Source organism: Argopecten irradians, chromosome 15 (genome assembly GCF_041381155.1).
Source record: "Argopecten irradians isolate NY chromosome 15, Ai_NY, whole genome shotgun sequence".
Lineage (NCBI taxonomy): Eukaryota > Metazoa > Mollusca > Bivalvia > Pectinida > Pectinidae > Argopecten > Argopecten irradians.
In genome coordinates, this window is record NC_091148.1 from 33,867,925 (window position 1) to 33,892,358 (window position 24,434).

The following is a 24,434-nucleotide window of genomic DNA, read 5'->3' on the forward strand; positions in this document are numbered from 1 at the left end:
AATTACGGAAGATTGCTATACGCTACGATTCCGTTATTACAGTACTTGACAGGAATATTTTTTAAGGTTAAATCTTTAGTTGAAATAGTTCTTAGAACCATTTTCGTTTCTGAATAAGTCAACTTCCATTATTGTTTTACCTGTGTACGACATATGTGTGTGTGTGTGTGTGTGTGTGTGTGTGTGTGTGTGTGTGTGTGTGTGTGTGTGTGTGTGTGTGTGTGTGTGTGTGTGTGTGTGTGTGTGTGTGTGTGTTTGTTTCTGTGCGGATTTTCTTTCATATTTACACGAAGATACCTGCTATTAGAGCATAAATTAGAGTGTTTGAAACATCGAATTTCACTCTTTTAGTTATTTACATTCGAGCCAAAGTTATTGTACGATTAACTTCACTCAAAAGTAATCATAAAAAATCATTGATCGCATTTTCCTGTGACCGTCGATGTAAGTGATAGCACATCAGTTATAGTGCAGCTATAAGCCACGGACTATTATGACGTCACACGGTTTAGAGCTAGAAAATATGCATAATCGGGCCCGGGTGGTCAGAAAATTTGACCTCGATATCGACGGCTTACAGGTTATTCCGGTCGCGCGCGACACGGAGAGGTTTCTACACGTGCTAATAAAGCCATTTCCAGCATCAAGGACGTATATGAATATAAATCCTTATAAATCCCAGAGATTTAAATATAGATATACTATATAAATCTCTGTAAATCCTTGCCAGCATAAACTGAAATTATCATTTTTGACTGCACAAATCCTTTAATATATACATATGATAAATATCTTATAGACCATTCTTTGCATAGCACATCAAATGCATCGGAAACAACGAGTAAAAGGCAACCAATATCACAGGGATCTGAAGGTCCATAATTATATAAAATGTAACTAATTCTCAGATCCCTGTGAGTCTGTGACCAATATTGCTGCAAATACGGTTACTTTCGTGAGATTATATTTTCGCTGCATGTGCTGCCAGATTTCGATATTTCCGGCGTAATGTAACTTGACGCGACGACCGCTATCTTTTTACCATTATTGAGTTATAAAAACATCATTATCGTAACAAAAAATAAATTCTTGAGTATTTCAGTGTATGTATGGGTATATTACTTCACCTCATAAAACATTGCAAATCCTGAATGTTAAAAGATGTTAAATTAAACAAACTGAATAATAACATACACATGTAGCAAGTGAATAAGGTCAACAGGCTGAGCAACCAGGTTCTCTGGAGCAAGCAAAATAGTTGTAAAAAGAAGTTTTTTGTGAAAATGGACAAACAACTTGAAAATTCAATAGGTTATAACAGAAACATACACATATGCATATACATATATGTTTGTAGTTATGCAAATAATGTACAAAAAAAAAAAAAAAAAAAAAAAAAAAAACAGTATCAAAGGTAATGTTGATAATTACAATTATCTACAACTTTTAAGTATATCAATTAGAGGAAATATTTTTTATTTTCATATTTTTTGTCGCCAAAAAACATTTCCTCAAAATTTTTGTTACTTGTGACTTTTTTCTGTAAAAAAATCCCCAAAAACACCACATACTCCTTATATGGGAACCAAGACAATCTATGTTGGAATAACTTTAGGTAAAACAATAACAATAACTCAAAATGTTGATTGATGAATTAGAAACTGTTTTTTTTTTGTTTTTTTTTTTCTTCGTTTTATCCGTTATCCCAGAATGTTTCTGGTTATCCGGAATCGATTCCCCTCTCTCCGAATCACAATTTACAATCTCCTCCCGATTAGAAACATGGCGTCTACCGGTGTGCCGAAGTCCTCTCCCGAGCGATCAAATCAGGACGATAGCTTGTCGAAGATTTACCTGGTGGCTTATAATGTTACTCAAATTTTGGGGTTTGTTGCTTTGTTTTAATATGTTTGTTAACTATGCTATTTAGTGTCATGCTGGTATCTTCATCTATATTTGAGCAGATAATTTTGCAAAATATGAATTAAATTGTTTGTCAAGTTACAGCCTGCTAATAAACTGAGCAAGCACAGAGAAAACTACTTAACTAGCAAGCACAGAGAAATGCTGATGTGTGACAATGTCTAATGCTAAAATAGGAATTGTAAACACGTGATCATAAATACATTATAAAATATACATTTAAGATTCAAATGTGATAGAACGGGTTTCTATCATTGTTGCATTTATTTTTACAGTATGTATATTTGTTATTGCACTCTTCTAAGTCTTCACTTCAGTGATCTGTTTATGTATCTTTGACCCAAATTCAGGGGAATACCGTGAGAACAGGTCTTATCTATGGTGTGTTTGCTGTTTAGCAGTCACATTCATCAACCTAGTTGTCCTCATGATCACCCCGATGCTGACCGCTGGCCGGAGTACACGTGTGGTACACGTGGGAGGTGTTTATCAGTCAGTTGAGCCTTGTCTGTATTTAAGCGGAAGTTATATTTAGTGTGTAGGTGGGTTGTTGTAGCAACGGTTTAACCTAAATATGGTGCTCTGTCCGGACTTTGACCAATCATTGGTCACTTTGGGGTACTGGGTTGATGTGTCGTTATAAAAGGGGCTGCTTCTAAGGAAGCTTTGGTCTTGACTAGGGAGAATGGGTTAGGGAGCAGAGCCACGGTCGTGCACTGTCAACAGTGCAACACATGCAGGGTCTTTGAACTACCGTTTGGGTTTATACTTAGAGCAATGGCTAACAAGGGTTTGTGAGAACTAGGGGATTGTCAGGGGCTTAGGGCTTAGACATCCATTGGATACCTAGCTCACACAGTGTAGTAGGGGATTGTCAGGGGTTTAGGACTTAGACATCCATAGAAAACCTATTTACACAATTAGTTATGTCTCTTAGAATTGGGAACATTTGGTAGGTCGGTTGTCTCCCGTTAGGTGTTGTTGTACTGTGTGTGGGATAGGGCTGCCGCGGTTCACCGGTATATTGGGGTATTGCAATACACCACCAAAAAATATTGTACCGCGATACAGTTTACCTGTACCGGTTTTTTACGATTTATTTTCTTAGTATCATAATTTCATTAATTTGATATAATTAAAACGTCCTGTCATTAAAACAAAACCAGCAAGTTGTATTTGTTTTCCTTTCCGATAATATGAAGCCATGTGGGTATCCCTTTCGTTTTCATTCGATTCAGATGTTGGTCAAATGTTTGTAACTAACGTGTATAATGTTCAAATGATTCAAACATTTGCATGACTTTGAATATAAACAATATGACATTAGGCTAGTTTCTGAAATATTATCAAGCTGATTCGCTCCATCAATCAACAATACCGGAATATCTAATTCTCTAAACACATTTAAGGCCCGGTGAATACATGGCTGCAGGGATTTTGCCAGCTTTTTCAGGCTTCATCGTCCGCCGCCATTTTCGATTTCCTACACGTGTCAAAACAACACTGCAAGCCGGTCAGCCCTTTGAAGTTTAATCACGATCGTAAGCTTATTTTGCCAGGACAATTGTACGTAAATTTGTTCATCATTTAGTGTTCAAAAGTGTAAATATTTGCAGACACTATCATGTTTAGTTATTGCATTATTAGGTTACGATCGTCTGTAACAGTTAGCCTAGCGTTTTCACAAACAGACTCGTATTTTTTTAAAACAAGAACACATTTGAACATTTTTGTTACTCAACAACATGGTTCAAATCGATGTAAAACTACATAACATAGCACTGTATGTTTGTATAATGTAATGGGTGTTTTTATTATGGAATATATACAAAATAGACAACACATATGTTAAGGTCAAAATATTGCAATACATATCACAATACAGTTGTTGTGTATCGCAATATATCGTGGTACGCTTCTGCCGTATCGCGGCAGCCCTAGTGTGGGAACACGTGGCCATGGTCTTGTTGTATTAGGGTTTCACTACATATACGATGACTGTATGCTTATTTCTCTTACTGTAAGTTGTCTACATCAGGCACTATTGTAAATATATTCTTTATCAATTCTGTATTACTTGTCTTAATATAATAAATAGTTATTTGTACCTGTATTAACCTAGTTGAGTTATTGGATTAGTGTCAGTGCTTCCGCTACATCCTAGAGATCGAACCTGTCGTGAAACAGGCCTGTAACCTGTGGAGGAAACGGGATCCGAAGAGGATTTGTGACAACTGTGGACTCTGTTGTATACTAAAAATACTATATGATCACTTTTTGGGACTTACACATACAACGGGAGCTACAGTCAGATCGCCCCTCTGGGTCTCTTGGGAAACCCTCCCTATTACAAATAATTAGTATCAAAGTTATTTTCTCAAGTTTCAATTTTTTTCTTCCTATATGACAGATGGAGTGCTATCCTGTTGGCGTTGGGTAACCACTGGGTGACAAACCAGAGTATAACAGGAGTTTACCAGGACGTGGCACCCCTGCTCAACATCTTCCAGACAGCAGCTATTCTCGAGGTTCACATCACTGTCTATTGAGTACTCGTGTTGTTAAAATGTGGTATTTGTGACAAGCCTGTCCCATTAGTAAAAACTGTGCATGCAATATGGTGAACTTTGATAGATATATAAGATAACTTTTTCACCGCAGTGGATAATTAATTAATTGTACATGGTGATACAGTCACCTTCTAGCTTCGGGCTAGGAATTTCCCTTTAGCTCAGTTGGAAGAACGATGGACCAGTAAGTTTTGGGTTGCGGGTTTGAACCCAGCTGTGGCACACTTCTCTCACCCTGTTACATTTGGTGCCTTAGACTACTCCAAGCGAAAGCTATACAAGATTGAGAGGCTTCGTTGGAGATAGAACCTGGGTTTGTGTGTGTTCGGGGACGAACACAGTTGAAAGGGGAGAGTAGTGGAGCAGGTTTTAATTGTACTCAGTGATACGCTCACCTTCTAGCTTCACGCTAGGGGAAATTTCTCTTTAGCTCAGTCCGTAGAGCGGTGTACCAGTAAGTCCAGGGTCGCGGGGTCGTGCCCGGCTGGCGGCACATTTCTCATGCCCTGTTACAATAGAATAAAGACAAAATTTCTTAATGAAATCCTCTGAACTATTAATTGGAAAATACCAGACATCGATAAATGACATGAAAATATTGGAGAAATAACTTTAAAGATCTGGCATGCATTTTTAGCCCACCACCTGATTCAAATTGCCCTGCGTCCGTGGTCCGGCGTCCGTCCGTAAACAATGCTTGTAATCACTATTTCTTAAAAACTGCTGCAGGGATTTTGTTCAAACTTCACATGGAGGGTCCCCTTGGTCCATATTTGTGCCATACAGATTTTGAGGCTGATCGGAAAAACAAGATGGCCGCCAGGCAACCATCTTTGATTTGGGCAGTTGAAGTTTGTTATCGATATTTCTTGAGAACTACTGAAGGGATTTTGTTCAAACTTCACATGGAGATTACCCTTGGTTCCTAGTTGTGCCATACAGATTTTGAGGCTGATCGGAAAAACAAGATGGCCGCCAGGCAGCCATCTTTGATTTTGGCAGTTGAAGTTTGTTATCAATATTTCTAGAGAACTACTGAAGGAATTTTGTTCAAACTTCACATGGAGGGTGTCCTTGGTCCCTAGTTGTGCCATACAGATTTTGCGGCTGATCGGAAAAACAAGATGGCCACCAGGCAGCCATCCTTGATTTTGGCAGTTGAAGTTTGTTATCGATATTTCTAGAGAACTACTGAAGGAATTTTGTTCAAACTTCACATGGAGGTTACCCTTGTCCCTATTTGTGCCATACAGATTTTGAGGCTGATAGGAAAAACAAGATGGCCGCCAGGCGGCCATTTTGGATTTTGATAGTTAAGGTTTGATATCCCCATTTCTCAAAAAGTGCTGAAGGGATCTTTCTCAAATTTGATATGTAGGTACCCCTAGGGCCCTTGATGTGCAAATTGCATTTTTGGACCAATCGGTGAACAAGATGGCCACCAGGCCACCATCTTGGATTTCGATAGCTAAAGTTTGTTATCGCTATTTCTCAGAAAGTACTGAAGGGATCTGTCTCAAAATTCAAATGTAGGTTCCCCTAGAGGCTGAGCCCTAGTTGTGCATATTGTGATTTGGGACCGATCGGTCAACAAAATTGCTGCCAGGCAGCCATCTTGGATTTTTATATTCACAGTTTGTTATCGCTATTTCTCAGAAAGTATTGAATGGATCTTTCTCAAATTTCACATGTAGGTTCCCCTAGGACCCTAGTTGTGCATATTGTGATTTGGGACCGATTGATCAACAAGATGGCCGCCAAGGAGTCATCTTGGATTTTAATAGTGCTATTTCTCAAAAGGTACTGAAGCGATCTGTCTTAAATTTTATATGTAGTATGTTTGAAAAAGTTTAAAAAGTAGAGAAAAGATCCATCTTTCCTTTGTCAGATATAGATCATTCTTTGGTGGGCGCCAAGATCCCTCTGGGATCTCTTGTTCTTAATGTGGAATACAGTTGTCTTATCTATATTTTTGTAGATATTCCATTGTGCTTTTGGCCTTGTACGTTCAAATGTCATCTTGACAGCATTCCAAGTGTTTTCACGTGTTTTCCTCACATGGGGAATAGCCTACAGTGTTCCAGAGGTAAGTAACTAAATTAACTGTTTACTAATTAATGCATTATGTGTAATACACTTAAAATTGGTTTGATTTTACCTTGCCTAACATCCTATCAACATCGAGTTTGACTGTAGTGAACTGTGGGATATTTGTCTTTTGTCTCCTTGAGAGATTGGAACTCTGGTCAAACCAAACAAAACAAACAGCAGGATTGGTTGGCAAATCCTCACACTGATTAGGTGGTGTACGTACATAATGTCGTTATTGTGCCTTTATATAGACCTTTCATGACATTCAGCTATTCATGTCATTCTTACTTTTAATAAATTATATAGTTGTAATAGCTCTAACAGCATAACTTTGATTATTGCACAGATGAATACATATATGGCAGATGTACTTCACACCAACATGGCAGACTTACACAACGCATAGCAAACTTCACACACAACACATGGAAGACTTCGCACAACACATGGCAGACTTCACATACAACACATGGCAGAATTCACACAACACATGGCAGACTTCACACAACACATGGCAGACTTCACACAACACATGGCAGACTTCACACAACACATGGCAGACTTCACACAACACATGGCAGATTTACACAACACATGGCAGAATTTATACAACACACAGCAGACTTCACACAACACATGGCAAACTTCACACAACACACAGCAGACTTCCCACAATATATGGCAGAATTTATACAACACACAGCAGACTTCACACAACACATGGTAGACTTCACACACAACTCATGGCAAACTTCATACAAAGCATGACAGACTTCACTCAACACATGGATACTGTGGAGTGCATGATATACACATATAGATACACCACCATAAACATCAAAATATTGTAAATACAGCCACTGTAATAAACACCTACACTGTTGAGCTGGTAAGGGTGTATATTATGATATTAACTAAAATTCTGTTATCTTTCAAGTCTTATTAAGGATTATTTAGACCATCAGTTTATTGCTCTAGAGAGAACTTTCAAATTACCTATTCTAGTATGCGAAAAAAACACCAAAAAACAGATGAGCTCTCTCATACAAGTACACGTTACAAGAAGTGTGTCAAAGATTTCATATTTTAGACATAGAGAAAATTGTATTGAAGGGAACATTAATTTATTTATTATTATAAGTTCATATATCTTCATATTTGTCATTTCCCAAATCTTAACTTCATATTGCACTTTTGTCATATACCAAGAGTACCTCCATGACATGTCTGGCCTTGACCTGTAAGTGACAATTGTTTCGTATTTCTAGGTACAGACGACTATTGGCGTGTTCATGTTTATCTTGGCGTGGACCATCACAGAAATTGTACGATATTCGTTCTACTTCTCGGGACTAGTGGGGATGGTCCCTTATCCTTTACAATGGTGCAGGTAAGACCAGGTTTCCTTTTAGTCTCTATGATCATATAGGATTTATTTTGATAGTATCTTTTACAATGGTGCAGGTAAGACCAGGTTTCCTTTTAGTCTCTATGATCAGATAGGATTTATTTTGATAGTATCTTTTACAATGGTGCAGGTAAGAACAGGTTTCCTTTTAGTCTCTATGATCATATAGGATTTATTTTGATAGTATCCTTTACAATGGTGCAGGTAAGAACAGGTTTCCTTTTAGTCTCTATGATCATATAGGATTTATTTTGATAGTATCCTATACAATGGTGCAGGTAAGAACAGGTTTCCTTTTAGTCTCTATGATCATATAGGATTTATTTTGATAGTATCCTTTACAATGGTGCAGGTAAGAACAGGTTTCCTTTTAGTCTCTATGATCATATAGGATTTATTTTGATAGTATGTAGTGAATTGTGTCTTTCGATAGTTGTAGACCTTAATGAACGAGTTTAAATCTCCATAGGCTATCCACCGGACCTCATTGATATATATAGCAGGCAAGGGGAAAAATCAGCTCTCCTGCATGAGAGGGTGAAAACAAAGTCTTGTTGACGCTTCCTTTGTCTTTTAATTACGTTTTCAAAACTAAATTACAAAACAAACTTCGGGTTTATATATTCGGATTACAGGATATATTTGTAAGGGAGGTGACAACCTTATTACTTAATCATTACTCTGACCATACTGTTTATCTCAAAAGATCCTTTTTAATTTTAATCTTTATTTCTCTACAACATAAGGACCTTGTTTAATTTGAGGTACGGAATTCTGGTGGTCATGAACTTTTCACTATCATTCTAGCTTAGGCCATACCAATTTGATTTCTCGTTCGTCGGATTTCCCGCTCCTATTTTGAACAAATACAAAAAAAATAAAAACAAAATTTTACCGCTCCTCTTTTCTCGCCGACGGAGTCTGACAAACTCGTGAAAAAAAAAATCTGGATTTTTTCCGGACTCTAATTTTAGTGTACCCGTTTCTTGGTCGAACAGATGTTTGAATCGAAGGAATCAAAATTCATTCTGACGTGAAAGCGCCGATCAGACCCATAAAACGTGTTTTGAAATCGCCGGACTGTATAATGATTAATCATGGGCGTGCTTGTAGTGTCGGTAACAACAGAATCCGGATGCTCGAATGTTCTGCAAAATACAGCAATTAACATTGAAGGTGATGTAACTTTCTATCAGTTGTATGAACGCTTAGAACAAGAAAACAACATACATGAAATTAGAATATTTACTACTCGCCCTCCCTCCCAAAACAACATTGTCATTTCATCGCCGTCAATGTCCGTTGACGTATGCAATGAACTTGGAATGCGTTTTGTTGAATTTTTAGTACTTAAGAATGACTCTCCACTTAATGAAACAACAACCAAACAATCGTCATTTTCTGTGTTGATGGAAAGATTTTAACTTCAATAAAAGAAAGTCTAGTGCTAACAAATAGGGTATATTTATACCTGTATTATGTATCCCTCGTTGTTTTGTTGATTTTTGTTTGAATTTCATTTTTATGAGACTTATCATATTTTTTGTCATTAAGTAATAGGGGGAAGTATGTATGTAGATGATGGTTACTTTTGTGCCAATCTAGAAGACATTGTAATTTTTAGTAGGAGTAGAAAGTCTTGTGAAGAATAGTCAAGTGATAGAAGATTTGTTATAAATTACCTCCCCTTACTTTTTATCTTTATTCCATTGTTTTTATAAATCATTATGTTGTGATCCTTGTCATATTTTGTGCAGGAAATGTGTCGGAAGAGATTTTACTCCAATTAAAGAAAGTCTTGTGTCTAATGGCATAAAGAAATAAATCAAGTGTTTGAAGATATATTACATTCCCTTGTGTTTTTTTTAGGGGGGTTGGTTATTTTTTCATAACTGTTTTGAATCTTGTAAACATCTAGAATTGATATTTTGTATCAATTTAGAAGATATTTAAACTAGAACAGAATCAAGTGATAGAATATATATTACCTCCCCCTTATTGTTTTGTTTAATATCTTTCATATATATATTGTTGTTTTAAATTATTATTTTGTGCCAATGAGTGAATCCAGGAAGGATTAAAGATTGATATTTTTTGTACCAATCTAAAAGAGATTTTTAGATTTATAATTTTAATATTTTGTTGTTGTTGACATTCAATCTTTTTATTAAACCTTTTTGTTTATTTTATATGAGTTTTCTGTTGTAGTTTTTCTTTCTATTTTCATAAATTGTTTTAAGTCCATCCAATACTACAGGTTTTCTAGGCCGATTTCACCTAGTTGGTATGCTGGCAATTGTAAGATATTTATCCTTGTATTTTAATTATATCCATCTGATCATGCACGCTTTGAGTAGAAAATATGCGCTCGCTCCAATATTTTGGCTATTTGAAAAAAAAAAAATGTAAAAAAATTTCGCTCGCTCGCTCCAATTTTGAAATTCCAAAATCCGAAGAACAAGAAATCAAATTGGTATGGCCTTACATACATGTTGAAAACCCAGATAACTTGAAGCTAAACATTGTCCAGCCAACATCAGTTTGTTATGTAACAAGGTTGTTTGCCTTTCTTTACCTATCATAAAGTATATCAAAGAAAAGTTTTCTGATAAATATCCAGATTAAACCTGTATTTTATACACTTATACTGGTTATGAAATCCTATCATCGACATGATTGAACTTTAACATTGTTCCTTCTGATTTACAGGTACACATTCTTCCTAGTGCTATACCCAATAGGTGTATCGGTAAGTGATGTCTCAATTATGATATCAGTGTAGCAAAGACAATAAATAGGTGTCAAAATACTGTTGTGAAAGGATTTATCCTAGATTTCCTCATCTTGGACAACATTTTTTATAAGATTTAAATGTAAATAAACTATCAACAGATTTCCATCTGAAAACATTAATATTCACAGATTTAGAAATTATAATTCATGTCGAATATGAATTATGTTGATATCATTTTGCGAAAATAAAGGTTCGAAAATTTACTTGGATTGTGAAATTCGCAAAAGCGAATTGCACGCAGAAGAAAGTTGGTTTACAGTAAGGCAATACCAGATTAACTTCAAATGAATATATAAATGTAGCTGTAAACTGTATATGATGTCAAGCAGGCAGTGAAATGATTACAAGCAAAGTAAGTTGTAACGACTATTGATACACAGGTAGAGTAATGACCTATGCTTTACTTACAGGGAGAATTACTCACGATCTACGCCAGTCTGCCGTACGTCAAGGAGAGACAACTCTACTCTATACCACTACCTAACGTGGCCAACATGTCCTTTAACTACTATTACTTCCTCCTGGGTGCTATGTTAACCTATATTCCAGGTAAGTACTAGTTTTCTCACCTTAATGAGGTGTAGTAGGAGCAGAGAAATAAAAGCTTTGAACCCAATACCCCTTCTTACACTAGTGGGAGAGCTCTACCAATACGGGGGTTTTGAGATCCCAAAACGACGTGGGTTAAGTATGATTTACCGTCAATTAGTCCCACCTTCGGGTGCTTATGACGTTACAAAAATCATGTCAAATGATGACGATAATCACCGGATGATGGGACAAATCGACGATAAATTGTACTTTACCCATGTCGTTTTGGGATCTGGAAACCCTCGTATTGAGCTATCTGGTTTTCCCACTTTAACTCATACACCCCTGAAGACACATCTGGACTGATCGATAACTAGAACAGTCCATAATGAAATTACAGGGGTGAAGAGGTTAACGAGGTGTAGTAGTAGTAGAAAATGCACGACCAGACCGAGATTTGTACTTGGAACCCTTCTGAAACTAGCCGGAGAGTTTTACCAATTTAGCTACCTAGTCGCTGGCGATAGACCCAATCCAGAACCATTACGGAGGTGAAACAGAATGAGAACACTAAGATAGGTTTTGCCTGATATCTAATCCTATTGATACTTAACATCTTTTTGTCAGTAAAATATTTGGAAATTGAAACAGTAGTAAAATTGGAGGCAACAGAACAGAACAGGTAATTTAGTCCTTTGATGTACATCAAAAGAGCCTTATAACAGTCCACTGTGGTTGACTGTAGTTTTAAAGTTCCCCTGAGCTGCCTTCAGTTCAACTATGAGATAGTCCAGGGGTGTAGAGATTGTAAGTGATCGGAACCCCTGGAGTATCGAGGATGGAGACTTGGATGGTGATTATTGGCAACCAAGTAGTGGTTTTTCTCAGGGTACTCTGACTTTCTCCCGCTTATAAGTCTGACACATCTTTAAATTATCCTGTTTTTAATAGAAGGTTAAACGAAAAAAATCAAAGGTTAGTTGAGAGATGTATACAAATGTAAGCGTTTTGGCTTGCCTTGGGTTTAGACATCAGTCTATGGAACCCACCTTTGTGGCATCGTGGTATTGTTTTCGCAGTCTCATGCAATATTTTAGGCATAAATGTCATGTCATGTATCTTGTGTTGTGAAATAGTGTGTTGTTTTCTATTTCAGTATTTCCACAACTTTTCATGCACATGGTGAACCAGCGGAAAAAAGTCATCGGAGGGGCCAGTAAAAAGAAAGAATAAATTGAATGGAGACTCCAGTACCAGGGATACCTGGTGTGGAAAACAATCATTGTTATAATTATACAGGCCGTACATGACATGCGAATGACTTTATCATCAGTGTGAAATCTGTAGTGCTTGTTAATCAGATAAGAATGTTGTCATTGTGTTGTAATGTTGATGATGACCCTTATCATTAATGTGTGATGTAAATGTGTACATGCTCAATATCTTTCTTTGTTACACACTTGTAATACATGTAGTACCATGTTAACACAAGTGATGCTGTTAACATACAAGTTGTCACTCAATCTAGTTTCTATGCTTATCTGATTTTGAGAAGGTTAGTAAAGTGATTAATTCTCTAATAATTATTTTATAATATAAACGATATACTGGTACAGAAATGGATTTAGTGAAGTCATATTAAGCATAAAATGTTTGGTAAAAAAAAGACGTACACACACATGTATATACAGCCCCAGTATACATATAATGTGTGATGTTCCTGTACAAAAGGCCCACTACTTTGTCAGACTTGTAAAACATTTTATCACCTAATGAAAGGTTTACATTGTAATGAAACTATTACAAAGGCTTTCATACACTAGCAAAATCTGTAATGTCATTTTATGGAAACCTTTTGATGATTAATGTCACTATCAGATTTAGCCGTGTGCCGATAGCGTCTTTGTCCACCTTTATAAGTCTATATATAGATTTAACCAGAACACTCAACAGCCAGTGTCTAATAAAATAATGTTCTAATTTAACACCATATTTATATGTCATTAATTTTTTTATGGAAATCATGTATCCTTTGAATTCCTGTCATACATTTTTCTATTATGATTTAAGTTCTTTTGAAGATGTGATATTGACATGTTAAAATAATATCACCTGATTTGAGAGAACAACTTTACGTTTTCTTAATGAAATACTTAAAGTTAAATATAAATTATTCTTTGTTATTTTTAACCAATCATCTGTCTGCTTTAAAACCTTCCGTCTGTACCCCTGGTAGCCATCTGCTTTAAAACCTTCTGTCTGTAACCCTGGTAACCACAATGTGGTGCTTGGCTTAAGATCTATTTAGCTGATTCTATGTTCAGCCTTTAGGAGGCAGTGATTGAAATTCATATCAAGACTCGGTCACATTGATGTTCATGTAGATTCAGGAAAATAGCCATGGATAATTACAAAGGAATCAATGTAACACCTGGAATTGGAAGACGATATTTGTTCTTAGCAAGCAAGTAATTCTGGAAATCATCAGTAAAATATATGTTGAACAGCTGTTTATTTACGCAAGGTCAAAATTTTTAACTAATTGTAGTAATAATGTAAAATTTTGGCGCTTTTTAATTTCTGCATTGGCTTTCAGGTTTATATCATAACAATTTGCCAATATTTTGCAGATTAAAATTTTGCCATAATAGCAATATCCCTCAAAATCAAGGAAAATTTCATCCCCATGTAAACAACCGACTATGGTATATATACCAATCAAGAGTTAGAATAACAGAAAAGTCAACACACATGTAAAGAAATCGCCCAATGTATTATTCTGTTTTATTAGCATTTACATAGATAAGATGGGTGTACTGCAGTATTTCTACTGTATAACAATCAACAGTCTACCACTCGTTATATCACACCAGACTGGGACGACGGCCGACTACATCAGGCTGGGGCGACGCCCAACTACACCAGGCTAGGACGACGGCCGACTACACCAGACTGGGGCGACGCCCAACTACACCAAGCTGGGGCGACGCCAAACTACATCAGGCTGTGACGACGCCAAGCTGCACACTGATCACTGAAAATGTGTTGTTAATGTGAGGGGCTTTGTTTGCAAGGATTGTCATTTCAAAATTATTTTCTTTTAAAATACAGTTTTAATCTTGAAATTGGAATGTTTAATATACTAAGTTTGTGCCTCACAGAGCTTTATTACATGTTCAAAAGCAATTTTAGCAAATTTTCAACTGTGTCAAGACCGATATCTACAAAAATAAATGTATAATAATATCAATATGTAGAATAAAACCAACAGTATGATAAACAATACCACTATATCTTTAGTGAAAATTTACATTAAAATTAAATTCTTGAATCTCTGACCCAGGTTTATATATCATCTGAAATCTGCCCAGCTCTTCAACCAAAACGATTTTCATCCCAGTTTCATCTGTCTATTTTTCAACATTTGAACCGTTGTTATTTTCATTTATCTGAATGTTTCTCATACAAAATCTAATACCAGCTCAGATTCTGAGACTTGGTCATCTGACACTATATATTATATACACAATTTGTAAGTAGTTCGCTCTATATATAGACTTGAACAGTTCTCTCTACAACGGATCCAGAACATTATGAAACATATACACCATATCACTCTATGTACATCTAATGAAAGACCTCTGCATGAAAAACTATTCTGTATTTGATCTAATCAGCATCCATGTCCCTCTGACTTAATCCAATAATATTAGACGGAGATATTGAGAAACAATATCGACATTGTTAGACACGACGAAATGATCAAAATTAGTGTCTTGTCGTGCTATACCTCTAACATTGTTGGAGTACCTATAACTGAGCCTCACTTTCATTTGTTGTAATTAGTTTTTAGCTAGAGACGAAAACCTCACTAAAAAACGAAACATACCGAAGTCATAACACGTAAAATATTTAAACTGACTCAAGTTTGATGTGTATCAGAATGTCATGTCCAAACGTCACAACTTTTATAGAGAATGGGGTCTGTATACTGTCAAATACGTAAAATATGACTGATTTGTATGGTATCTATAGCAACAGAAAGTAGTTCCAAACATGGCACCTCCTACCACACACATTCTCTATTGGATGATAATGGCCTCCAGTGTGGCCATACATTAAAAAAAAATATTCACCGACTATACTAGCATCACTTACTGGAAACAAGCTAATTTTCATGGCGACTTCATTTAGTGTTTTTACTATTCCTTATGGTGATCAATTTTCGTGATATACATGTATTATCACCTGTGAAATACAAATACGTGAATTATAATCGCACACCAAAATAAGTTTGTTTACAGAACCAAGCACTAATAACACAACAAACACCAACATAAACAGTTACCATGGTAACATTTTATCATCCCTCTCAAAATATGGAACTCTTGATGTGCCAAAACCATTTAAAATTAATTTCTCTTGTGGAGAGCAACCAACTTTGTACTTTACACATTAACTATCATGTGACATGTGAATAGGGTAAAGTGAATCTTCATACAAAACAAAACTATCTTAACAAACTTCAACAATTGTAATCATATATCCAATTTGATTATAAAATAATGGATACCCATATAGACGATTTCCGTCAGGAAATATGTATATTTGTGGTTTTCCTGCAAGAGCAAAATAAATACAGCGTATACATGTAGCTGATGATATAAAGTGCTTGGTCTATGGCAAAGCATTATGCAAAATAGAAACAGATAAATAAATCTCGATTATTGTATATTGTAGTATACTCAACCCTCTCTATGTACACAAAGTAGATATAAACTAGGAATTTATTTCCCTTTTCTATCATCGGCCCCCTATATCTTGTACGCCTGAATGAAATGTTCAATAATTGAGCCATGTTATCTGGTCAAAGTCTTAATATTTCACTCTGTTCCGTCAGAATGTGAAAAAAAAAAAAAAATAATTACAATAAAAGTAATAAATATGAAACTTGCTCCAAGATATCCAAGTGGACACTCACAAATACCTGTACACAAAGTACTCCTGATCTAGATATACAGAGTTATCTGCCCTTAAATTAGGTATCGCTTGTTACGCATTAGTTCATATCTAAAATATGTTACACCCACAAAGACATAAGATTGGAATCAATACCTACCAGCAAGAAAGATGCAAACTGTAAACAACTTATTTTCGTTGAGATTTCATTTCATATTTTTATACCCGGGGACGTTTTCATTGAGATTTGATTTTGCGATCTAGACTTCTGGAGTACTACTTTATCTGTACTTGAAACAGTTTTGCGTGATTTCATATCACCCAAAAAATTGGAGAAATTTAATCAGGCAGGTAAATAAGTCGGTTCACAGTAGGAATTTGTTTACAATGATATTAGATGTACGGTTCACAGTAGGTATTTGTTAACAATGATATTAGATGTACGGTTCACAGTAGGTATTTGTTAACAATGATATTAGATATACAGGTATCCAATAATGATTATTGCTGAAACAAATTGGTTATACATCAAAAACACTCTCAATCTAATCATACTAGTCATGTCTTTTTAATGATGATATTAATATGTTTCTGAATATGTGTAGAACTGATGATCTTCACTCACATATATAAACTGTAAGATAACAGCTGGGATCCAGCCATTTATCTATATCTGTTACACCTCATTTACACACACATTATACACATTCATGTCCACATTTATAATACACACTCACTTAACACACACACACGTCACTCCCACACACACCTCAGGCTCTAAACCATACATTTATCTATTTATATTGTACATGAATAATTCATGTGAATATTGTACATGAATAATTCATGTGAATAATGTACATGAGTAATTCATGTGAATATTGTACATGAATAATTCATGTGAATATTGTACATGACTAATTCATGTGAATATTGTACATGAATAATTCATGTGAATATTGTACATGAGTAATTCATGTGAATATTGTACATGAATAATTCATGTGAATATTGTACATAAATAATTCATGTGAATATTGTACATGAATAATTCAGGAATATGTATATTGTACATGAATAATTCATGTGTATATCGTACATGAATAATTCAGGAATATGTATATTTTACATGAATAAAACACGTGTATATCGTACATAAATAATTCATGTGTATATATATATTGAACCTGGATAATTTATGTGTATATATTGTACATGAATAATTCATGTGTATATATATATTGAACCTGGATAATTTATGTGTATATATTGTACATGAATAATTCATGTGTATATATATATTGAACCTGGATAATTTATGTGTATATATTGTACATGAATAATTCATGTGTATATATATTGTACATAAATAATTAATGTGTATATTATACATGAATAATTCATGTGTATATTGTACTTGAATAATTCATGAAGAATAGAATTTCACAAAATGTTCCCACATGGTGTCATGAAAATGTGTATATTCTGTCTTCGCATATTACAGAGTAAACTCCCTTGCAAGTAGTCATCCATTTTGACGTTATTATTTTGTGAGTCTTTTTCTCCAAAAAGTATGACGTTACGTTCGCAAACATGTGACATCCCAATCAATATCTACCTGCAAGGGCAGATAACTCTGTAATATGCTTATACAGAATAGTAGCAAGCGTGATATTAAACTCCAGCAAATAGGTAGTTGATAACTCTGCATGAATATAAGACATTACACTTAGAACAGGTAGAAAGGACAGTTATATATATATATACAAGATTATATATAAAATACAGGTATTGTGTATGTCTGAAACTGACAGGTGGTCGGAAAAGTTTATTCATGAAAGTCTTGTATAGTTAGGATGTAACAATGTAACTATGGCCACAGGAACCAAATATTCTGGTAATAATGTTAGTATACAATGTTGACTGACAAGATTTGCATTTTTTTGTGATTGATGTCTGGCATTACCACAGGTTATATGTTGTAATTACAAATAAGTCTACTATTTATAACAGAGCTATTGAGCTCCCAGTTTCTCTATTAGAACTAAACCAGACCATTCACTACTGAATTTAACAATTCTATATGTAACTTTAATTGATCTATGTTATCTGTACACAGTCTGACATGTGTATAGGCGTTATAAATATTCATATTAGAAAATATTGGATGATGAAATCGTCCCTCCCCAATTAGGAATGCAGAATTTATGCAAAGCAGGATGAATTTTCTTAAAGATCAAATCCTTCATTATTAATATCACATATTGAGTGTGGGGAACGCTAGGACTAAATTTAAGTCATTCCTTCAGACCACGAGACACTAACCATCACAGAATTCTGGAATTACATCTAATTATATCAATTTATTTATAAGTTAACAAGCTTGCGATTATGTTTAAAAATTTTTTTACTGTGATAAATACAAAATACTATCGTATCGTTGTGAGCTTGTAAAAAACTTAAAACCACAAGAAATTCACAAACTGTCTCAAAATACCAGCATTGAAACTGAGAAGTGTACAGGCAGTCACATGTTAAGTATGTTTGCCTACAACAATGGATGAAAAAATATATTTCATGGCTAATAATCAAATCTTCAACAAAACTCTAAAGATACACAATATTGATAAGGGACATAAGACTACTATCACTTAAAACTCTAAATGTACCCATACTCAAACTAAACCAAATCTATTTTCACTTCTGAGCACAGTACTGTTAACATACTCTACTTATTTTAGCATACTGTACACCAACTTTCTATTGCGGCTACCAAATTTCCAGATTTCCATTTAAAAACAAGTTTGTAAAGATTCACATTTGCAGATTTAAAAAAAAAAGAATTTAAAATACCTTTCAATTCATATTGTGCAAATATTAATGTGCGGAAATAAACTTTCATGAATTTCTGATCGCGAAATTTGCGAAAGTAAAATGCGAAATCCATTCAGAATAAGTTTGATGAATTTGTGTAATTGAAGAAATTATTGTATCATATAGTGTAATACAGTACACAGAAAATGTAATTAGCGTAATCATATATTTTAACACAAGTGTTCCACAAAGTATTTCGTAACAGAAACTCCTAAAATATGATCAGTACTAACATATGTCCATTCACAGCAAATAAAACAAATAGATATACGATATTAATATTAACAAAAAAATATGACTTTATGTTAAAATATGACACCAAAAATGTAATAGCCAAGGTTGAAAAAAATCTAGATTTATTACATTTACATGTTAAGAAATAATATTTTTGTCAAAAATTCTACAACAAATAACAAATTTTTAGTCCATTTTCAAATTGACATAAATATATCTGACAAAGTTTAGAGAAGCGAAGAATGATACTGTTCCGAGCATGAGAAAGAAAACGTAACAGCTGAGTGCGGTGTAGCCGAAGAATTCCAGAGTCTGCAAGGCACCAGACATGTTGGAGCGTTTGAAGTAGTAGAAGGTGGCGTAGAGGAACACAAAGATACCAGTGGATCTGTACAGATAAAACATATATCACATTTAATTACATTATATTATATATACACAAAGATACCAGTGGATCTGTACAGATAAAACATATATCACATTTAATTACATTATATCATATATACACAAAGATACCAGTGGATCTGTACAGATAAAACATATATCACATTTAATTACATTATATCATATATACACAAAGATACCAGTGGATCTGTACAGATAAAACATATATCACATTTAATTACATTATATTATATATACACAAAGATACCAGTGGATCTGTACAGATAAAACATATATCACATTTAATTACATTATATCATATATTGATGAAGCTCATTAATCACACAGAACCTAAGGGGAGATAAAAAGTGACAGTGGATAGGAGTTGACCTCTAGTTACAACGCAACAACATATAAAATTCATCAAATTGTTACAGAACTTTATGATAAAATTCTACATTTTCTATTCCATCTTCGCATATTACAGATTTAGCTCCCTTGCAAGATTGTTACGTCATTATTTTGTCAACACATTTCACATTGTTTTCTCCGATAAGCATGACATTACGCTCGTAAACACATGACATTACAATCAATACCTATCCGCAAGGGCAGATAACTCTGTAATATGCAAATACAGAATAGAAAATAAGCATAAATCTACTGTGTTTTGCAAAAATATGTGTAACTGGTAAACACTTTGAATTGATAAATGAGATATGTTGTATCTACGGAGACATTTCATTAAAGAATCAAACTTAGTATACAGCCAACATCTATCTTTAAATTTTGTAATTTAATTTGCAGACTACCGTATTTTTGCGCGTATAGTGCGCACCCGCGTATAGTGCGCAGGTACGTTTTTGAGTTTCATTTTGGAAAAAAAAAAATATTTACAAAAAAAAATCTCAGTTTTTGTATCTTCGTTCACAACATTTTGCATTGCCTCCAAACACTTTTGAAGAACAAAATCAAACGGTTCTTATTGTTTATCAGTGCTTAAAACAACCTTCTGTTCATTAAAATTAACTGGCGAGAGGAGTTTGACACGATGATTGACACTTTGTTTACACAACGGCAGGCCTAAGCCTAGTTAGCTTGTGAATTGCCGGTGACACTATAATGAGGATATCAACAACGATGGTTCTACAATCAAATAATTAACCATACCTTGTGTAATTCCAAGTGGTATCAATCAAGTCTATTGTGTATCTGTTCGGCATTTAGATTTAATCATTGTCCAAGATATTAGCTGGAAAGCCGACTGAGTAGGCCAATCAACCACAGGTGGCCGCCATATTTGATTACTGACTGCACGCTTCCGTATTCTCAATTATTTCAATTAGTATTGAAATCAGGACAAGATCTTACAGAACCATTTCAAAAGATAGTAATAAGAGTAAATTTTACAGTCATATCATCATTTATAGTGCCGATTGGTCAGTGTTAATGTAGGAAGGTTTTAGTTTCGTATTTAATTTGCTGGCTCTGCATGTGGGATTACACTCACTTCCGTAAACATTTGCAAGTTCAAAAGTTTTCACATGCTGGAGAAACTTATTTATAAGGTAATCTGTCTAATGTGACGAATTAATTACACACACTTATACATCGTTTCAAGCTCCAGGCTATATTCATTTAGCCATTTAGATTTGGAGATACCTTACTGAAGATTCACGATCGTAACATGAATCCGGTCATGAACACACGTGCTCTCAAAACGGACTTTCAAGGAATTAAAGATAAAAATTTCAAGAGATGTTTTCCTTTTATATTGAATATATGCATTGACCATTGACTTAAAGATCCAAGTATTTAATCATAATTATTTCACGACAACGTGTACAAAATGTTACTGCATAGCTCGGACCTGCCGGTCGGTGATCATAACCCAGGACCTGGCCATGCCTTGTACCTGCGTATAGTGCGCACCCCCAACTTTTCACTTGATAGATTATGAAAAAAAGTGTGCACTATACGCGCAAAAATACGGTAATCAAATACTGTGTTAGATCTATGATGAATGAGAGGTTTTGTAACCATTACATAGCTGTATTTACTGATGAATGATATGTATTAGGTATAAATCTGACTATTTACCCAGCACTGAATATGGATCTCCACCACCATCTGTAGTCCTCGGCAGACAGCTGGAAATAGGTTAGAGCGACGGAGATACAGGCTGTCACGCTCAGCAGTATCCCATACACTATAAATAGGATACCATACAGCGTGTACTGCTCCCGGCCCCACAGGGTGGCAAAGATATAGTATAGCTCCACGGAGATTGCACTGAAAAACGACACATACATCAATATAAATTTAACAATACATCAACATCAATATGATATCTTTGTATTAGTTAGAATGATCAGGATTCCTTTAAAATATTTCTTTCAACTTTGGGCTCAAAAACAAATTATATAATGTCTTCCTATTACATTTATGTCATTCATTAAAAAAACGACTACTGATTACCACCTAAAAACTACATCAGGTAAAAATCAGGTGATTTTCAGTAAATTTAAAGATGGAACTTTTTTCTCCACTCCCCCTCCCTTCCTACAAGCCATGTGGTCAAAAGCCAAGATGGCTACCTGTTCACGATCTTGTTGTTTGAAAATTCAACATTCATATAAAATTTAAACAGAGGACAAAAAGTTACTGTTACTTACCTGAATGGCAAGAATCCGCCCACAACACAGTGAGCGAACGATGATCTATACCATGGGACGGGTGGGATCTCTCGCGATATGTTTTTTGTTCTGCAAGGGGCGTCAAATCCATTGGCCCAATTTTTACCAAATATCCCTCCTAGCACAGTCAGAGGGTAACCAACTACAACACAGCAAACATATGTCTCATATTTATCAACAGGCTTACCATCAATTATCATAACTATCAACAATTTCCTATAACTTTATAAAATACAGGATTCATATTTGTTGTATGTTCAGATTATTCACATTATTAAACTCTTTCCTTACTAATTCTAATTTCAGACTGAGACAGATCCATATATATATATACATATACTTCAGAGTTGGAGATATTCAGCATTAAATACTTACCAAACAACCATAAACACATAAGTAAGACAATCGTTGTCCACGGTAATGCCTGAGTGGTACCGTATCCCCAGGCGACAGAGTTGACAATGGCCCACACGAGGAAGAAAGGTGCTGGAACAGAAAAGATCTCACTTAAAACCAACAACCTTTTTAATGTGTGAATAGCTTTATTTTTATCAAATTTGAAATCAGATTGTTACCTGGAAATAGCTAGATATAAGTAATGTATTCATTTAAGCATTGAATGTCTTTCAGTTGGCATTCATAGCCAATATAAATGCAAACTGAACAGAGGCAAATTCCATGAAGCGCCTAGCACGCTTCATGTTGAATTTACCTCTGTTCAGCAGAGCACTTCATGTTGAATTTACCTCTGTTCAGCAGAGCACTTCATGTTGAATTTACCTCTGTTCAGCAGAGCACTTCATGTTGAATTTACCTCTGTTCAGCAGAGCACTTCATGTTGAATTTACCTCTGTTCAGTTGGCATTCACTATGGCTATGAATGCCAACTTAAAGACCTTCAATGCTTATATTTACACTTGGTTACAATTTTATGATGAAATCCCAAGGGATTTTCGCATCTATAATGAAATAATCATTCGTTATCGTCATGGATGGAAAAGCCATTTGAACAGCGTTTAACGTGATCGCTGGCACGACAATTGTGACGTCACAATGATAATGACATCATAATAAGCGCTTGAAGTTCATAGACTATATGACTACCAACTGCGTTTGGTAAGGTTACATAGTGGGACTGCAGTGAAAATGTTAATATTTTGGAAGAATTATCTCACTGCCAAAATGAAAGCTAACAATAAACAATGTTTGTTCAGAGTGACCACCAGATACTTGACTACTTTTACTAGATTATCTCCCCCTATCTTAGACGTATACAAAAGACAAGATTCATCAGCTTTATATATATATAAGCTAACAGTTCAAATTGCAATGTACCTATTGATTTCAGGTACTGCAGGTCTCATCAATAAAAATCAAGACAATTTATCAACATCAGAAATTCTAAGACATTTATAGGAAGATTTTCAATGCAGGGGATAGCTTCATCGGATCTTTTTTTTCACATAAGAAATGGTACTCGAGTCTTATAAACCTTCATGTTTACCTATCACTCATAAAAATAAATCATTGATAATAGTATAAGTTTGGTCGTTAACTTTATTATCTCATAGAATGGTTGACAGTGTGCCTTTAATGTCTTATATAAGACTGTAAGTTATAACCTGGAGCTGAAGTGCAGACTTAGACTGAAATACATGCTCAAACAATTCCTTTTTTAATACTCTTATAGTTTTACATTCACTCTTTTCATTGATCAGTGATTTACTTGAAGAAGTTTATAATTTATTATTTACATTCATGTCACTTTCAATAATAAATCTGTTACCGCCCTTCTCTACCGTCAGACATGTTACGTGTCGCTGTTTAATTAATCATGACGTGTTCTATACTTTTCATCACCTGTATATTACACCCAGTTTTTCTCTCTGCAGTAGGATTAAGTTATTTATCTAAGTTAAAGGTAAGTTATGAAAAACACTGAAGTGTTGTGTTGTGTCTGACTACCCAGC

At 34.9% G+C, this 24,434-nt stretch overlaps 2 protein-coding genes across 2 annotated transcripts in view; one reads left to right on the forward strand and one right to left on the reverse strand.

Annotated features, from left to right (window-relative positions):
* Positions 1-1,421: 1,421 nt before the first annotated feature.
* LOC138309537 (very-long-chain (3R)-3-hydroxyacyl-CoA dehydratase 2-like) lies at positions 1,422-13,302 on the forward strand. Its single transcript, XM_069250768.1, has 7 exons — positions 1,422-1,886; positions 4,334-4,451; positions 6,472-6,579; positions 7,853-7,974; positions 10,702-10,741; positions 11,197-11,335; positions 12,474-13,302. Exons 1-7 carry the CDS (start codon positions 1,711-1,713, stop codon positions 12,548-12,550), a joined length of 780 nt encoding a protein of 259 aa, XP_069106869.1. The 5' UTR covers positions 1,422-1,710; the 3' UTR covers positions 12,551-13,302.
* Positions 13,303-14,071: 769 nt separating this feature from the next.
* Positions 14,072-24,434, reverse strand: part of LOC138309539 (transmembrane 9 superfamily member 1-like) — a 48,796-nt gene continuing 38,433 nt past the window's right edge. The window contains exons 3-6 of the mRNA XM_069250769.1: positions 22,840-22,950; positions 22,444-22,606; positions 21,869-22,060; positions 14,072-19,772 (exon numbers count right to left, since the gene is read on the reverse strand). Coding sequence (XP_069106870.1) covers positions 19,571-19,772; positions 21,869-22,060; positions 22,444-22,606; positions 22,840-22,858 — 576 coding nt within the window. The 5' untranslated portion in view covers positions 22,859-22,950 and the 3' untranslated portion in view covers positions 14,072-19,570. The remainder of the gene's footprint in view (positions 19,773-21,868; positions 22,061-22,443; positions 22,607-22,839; positions 22,951-24,434) is intronic.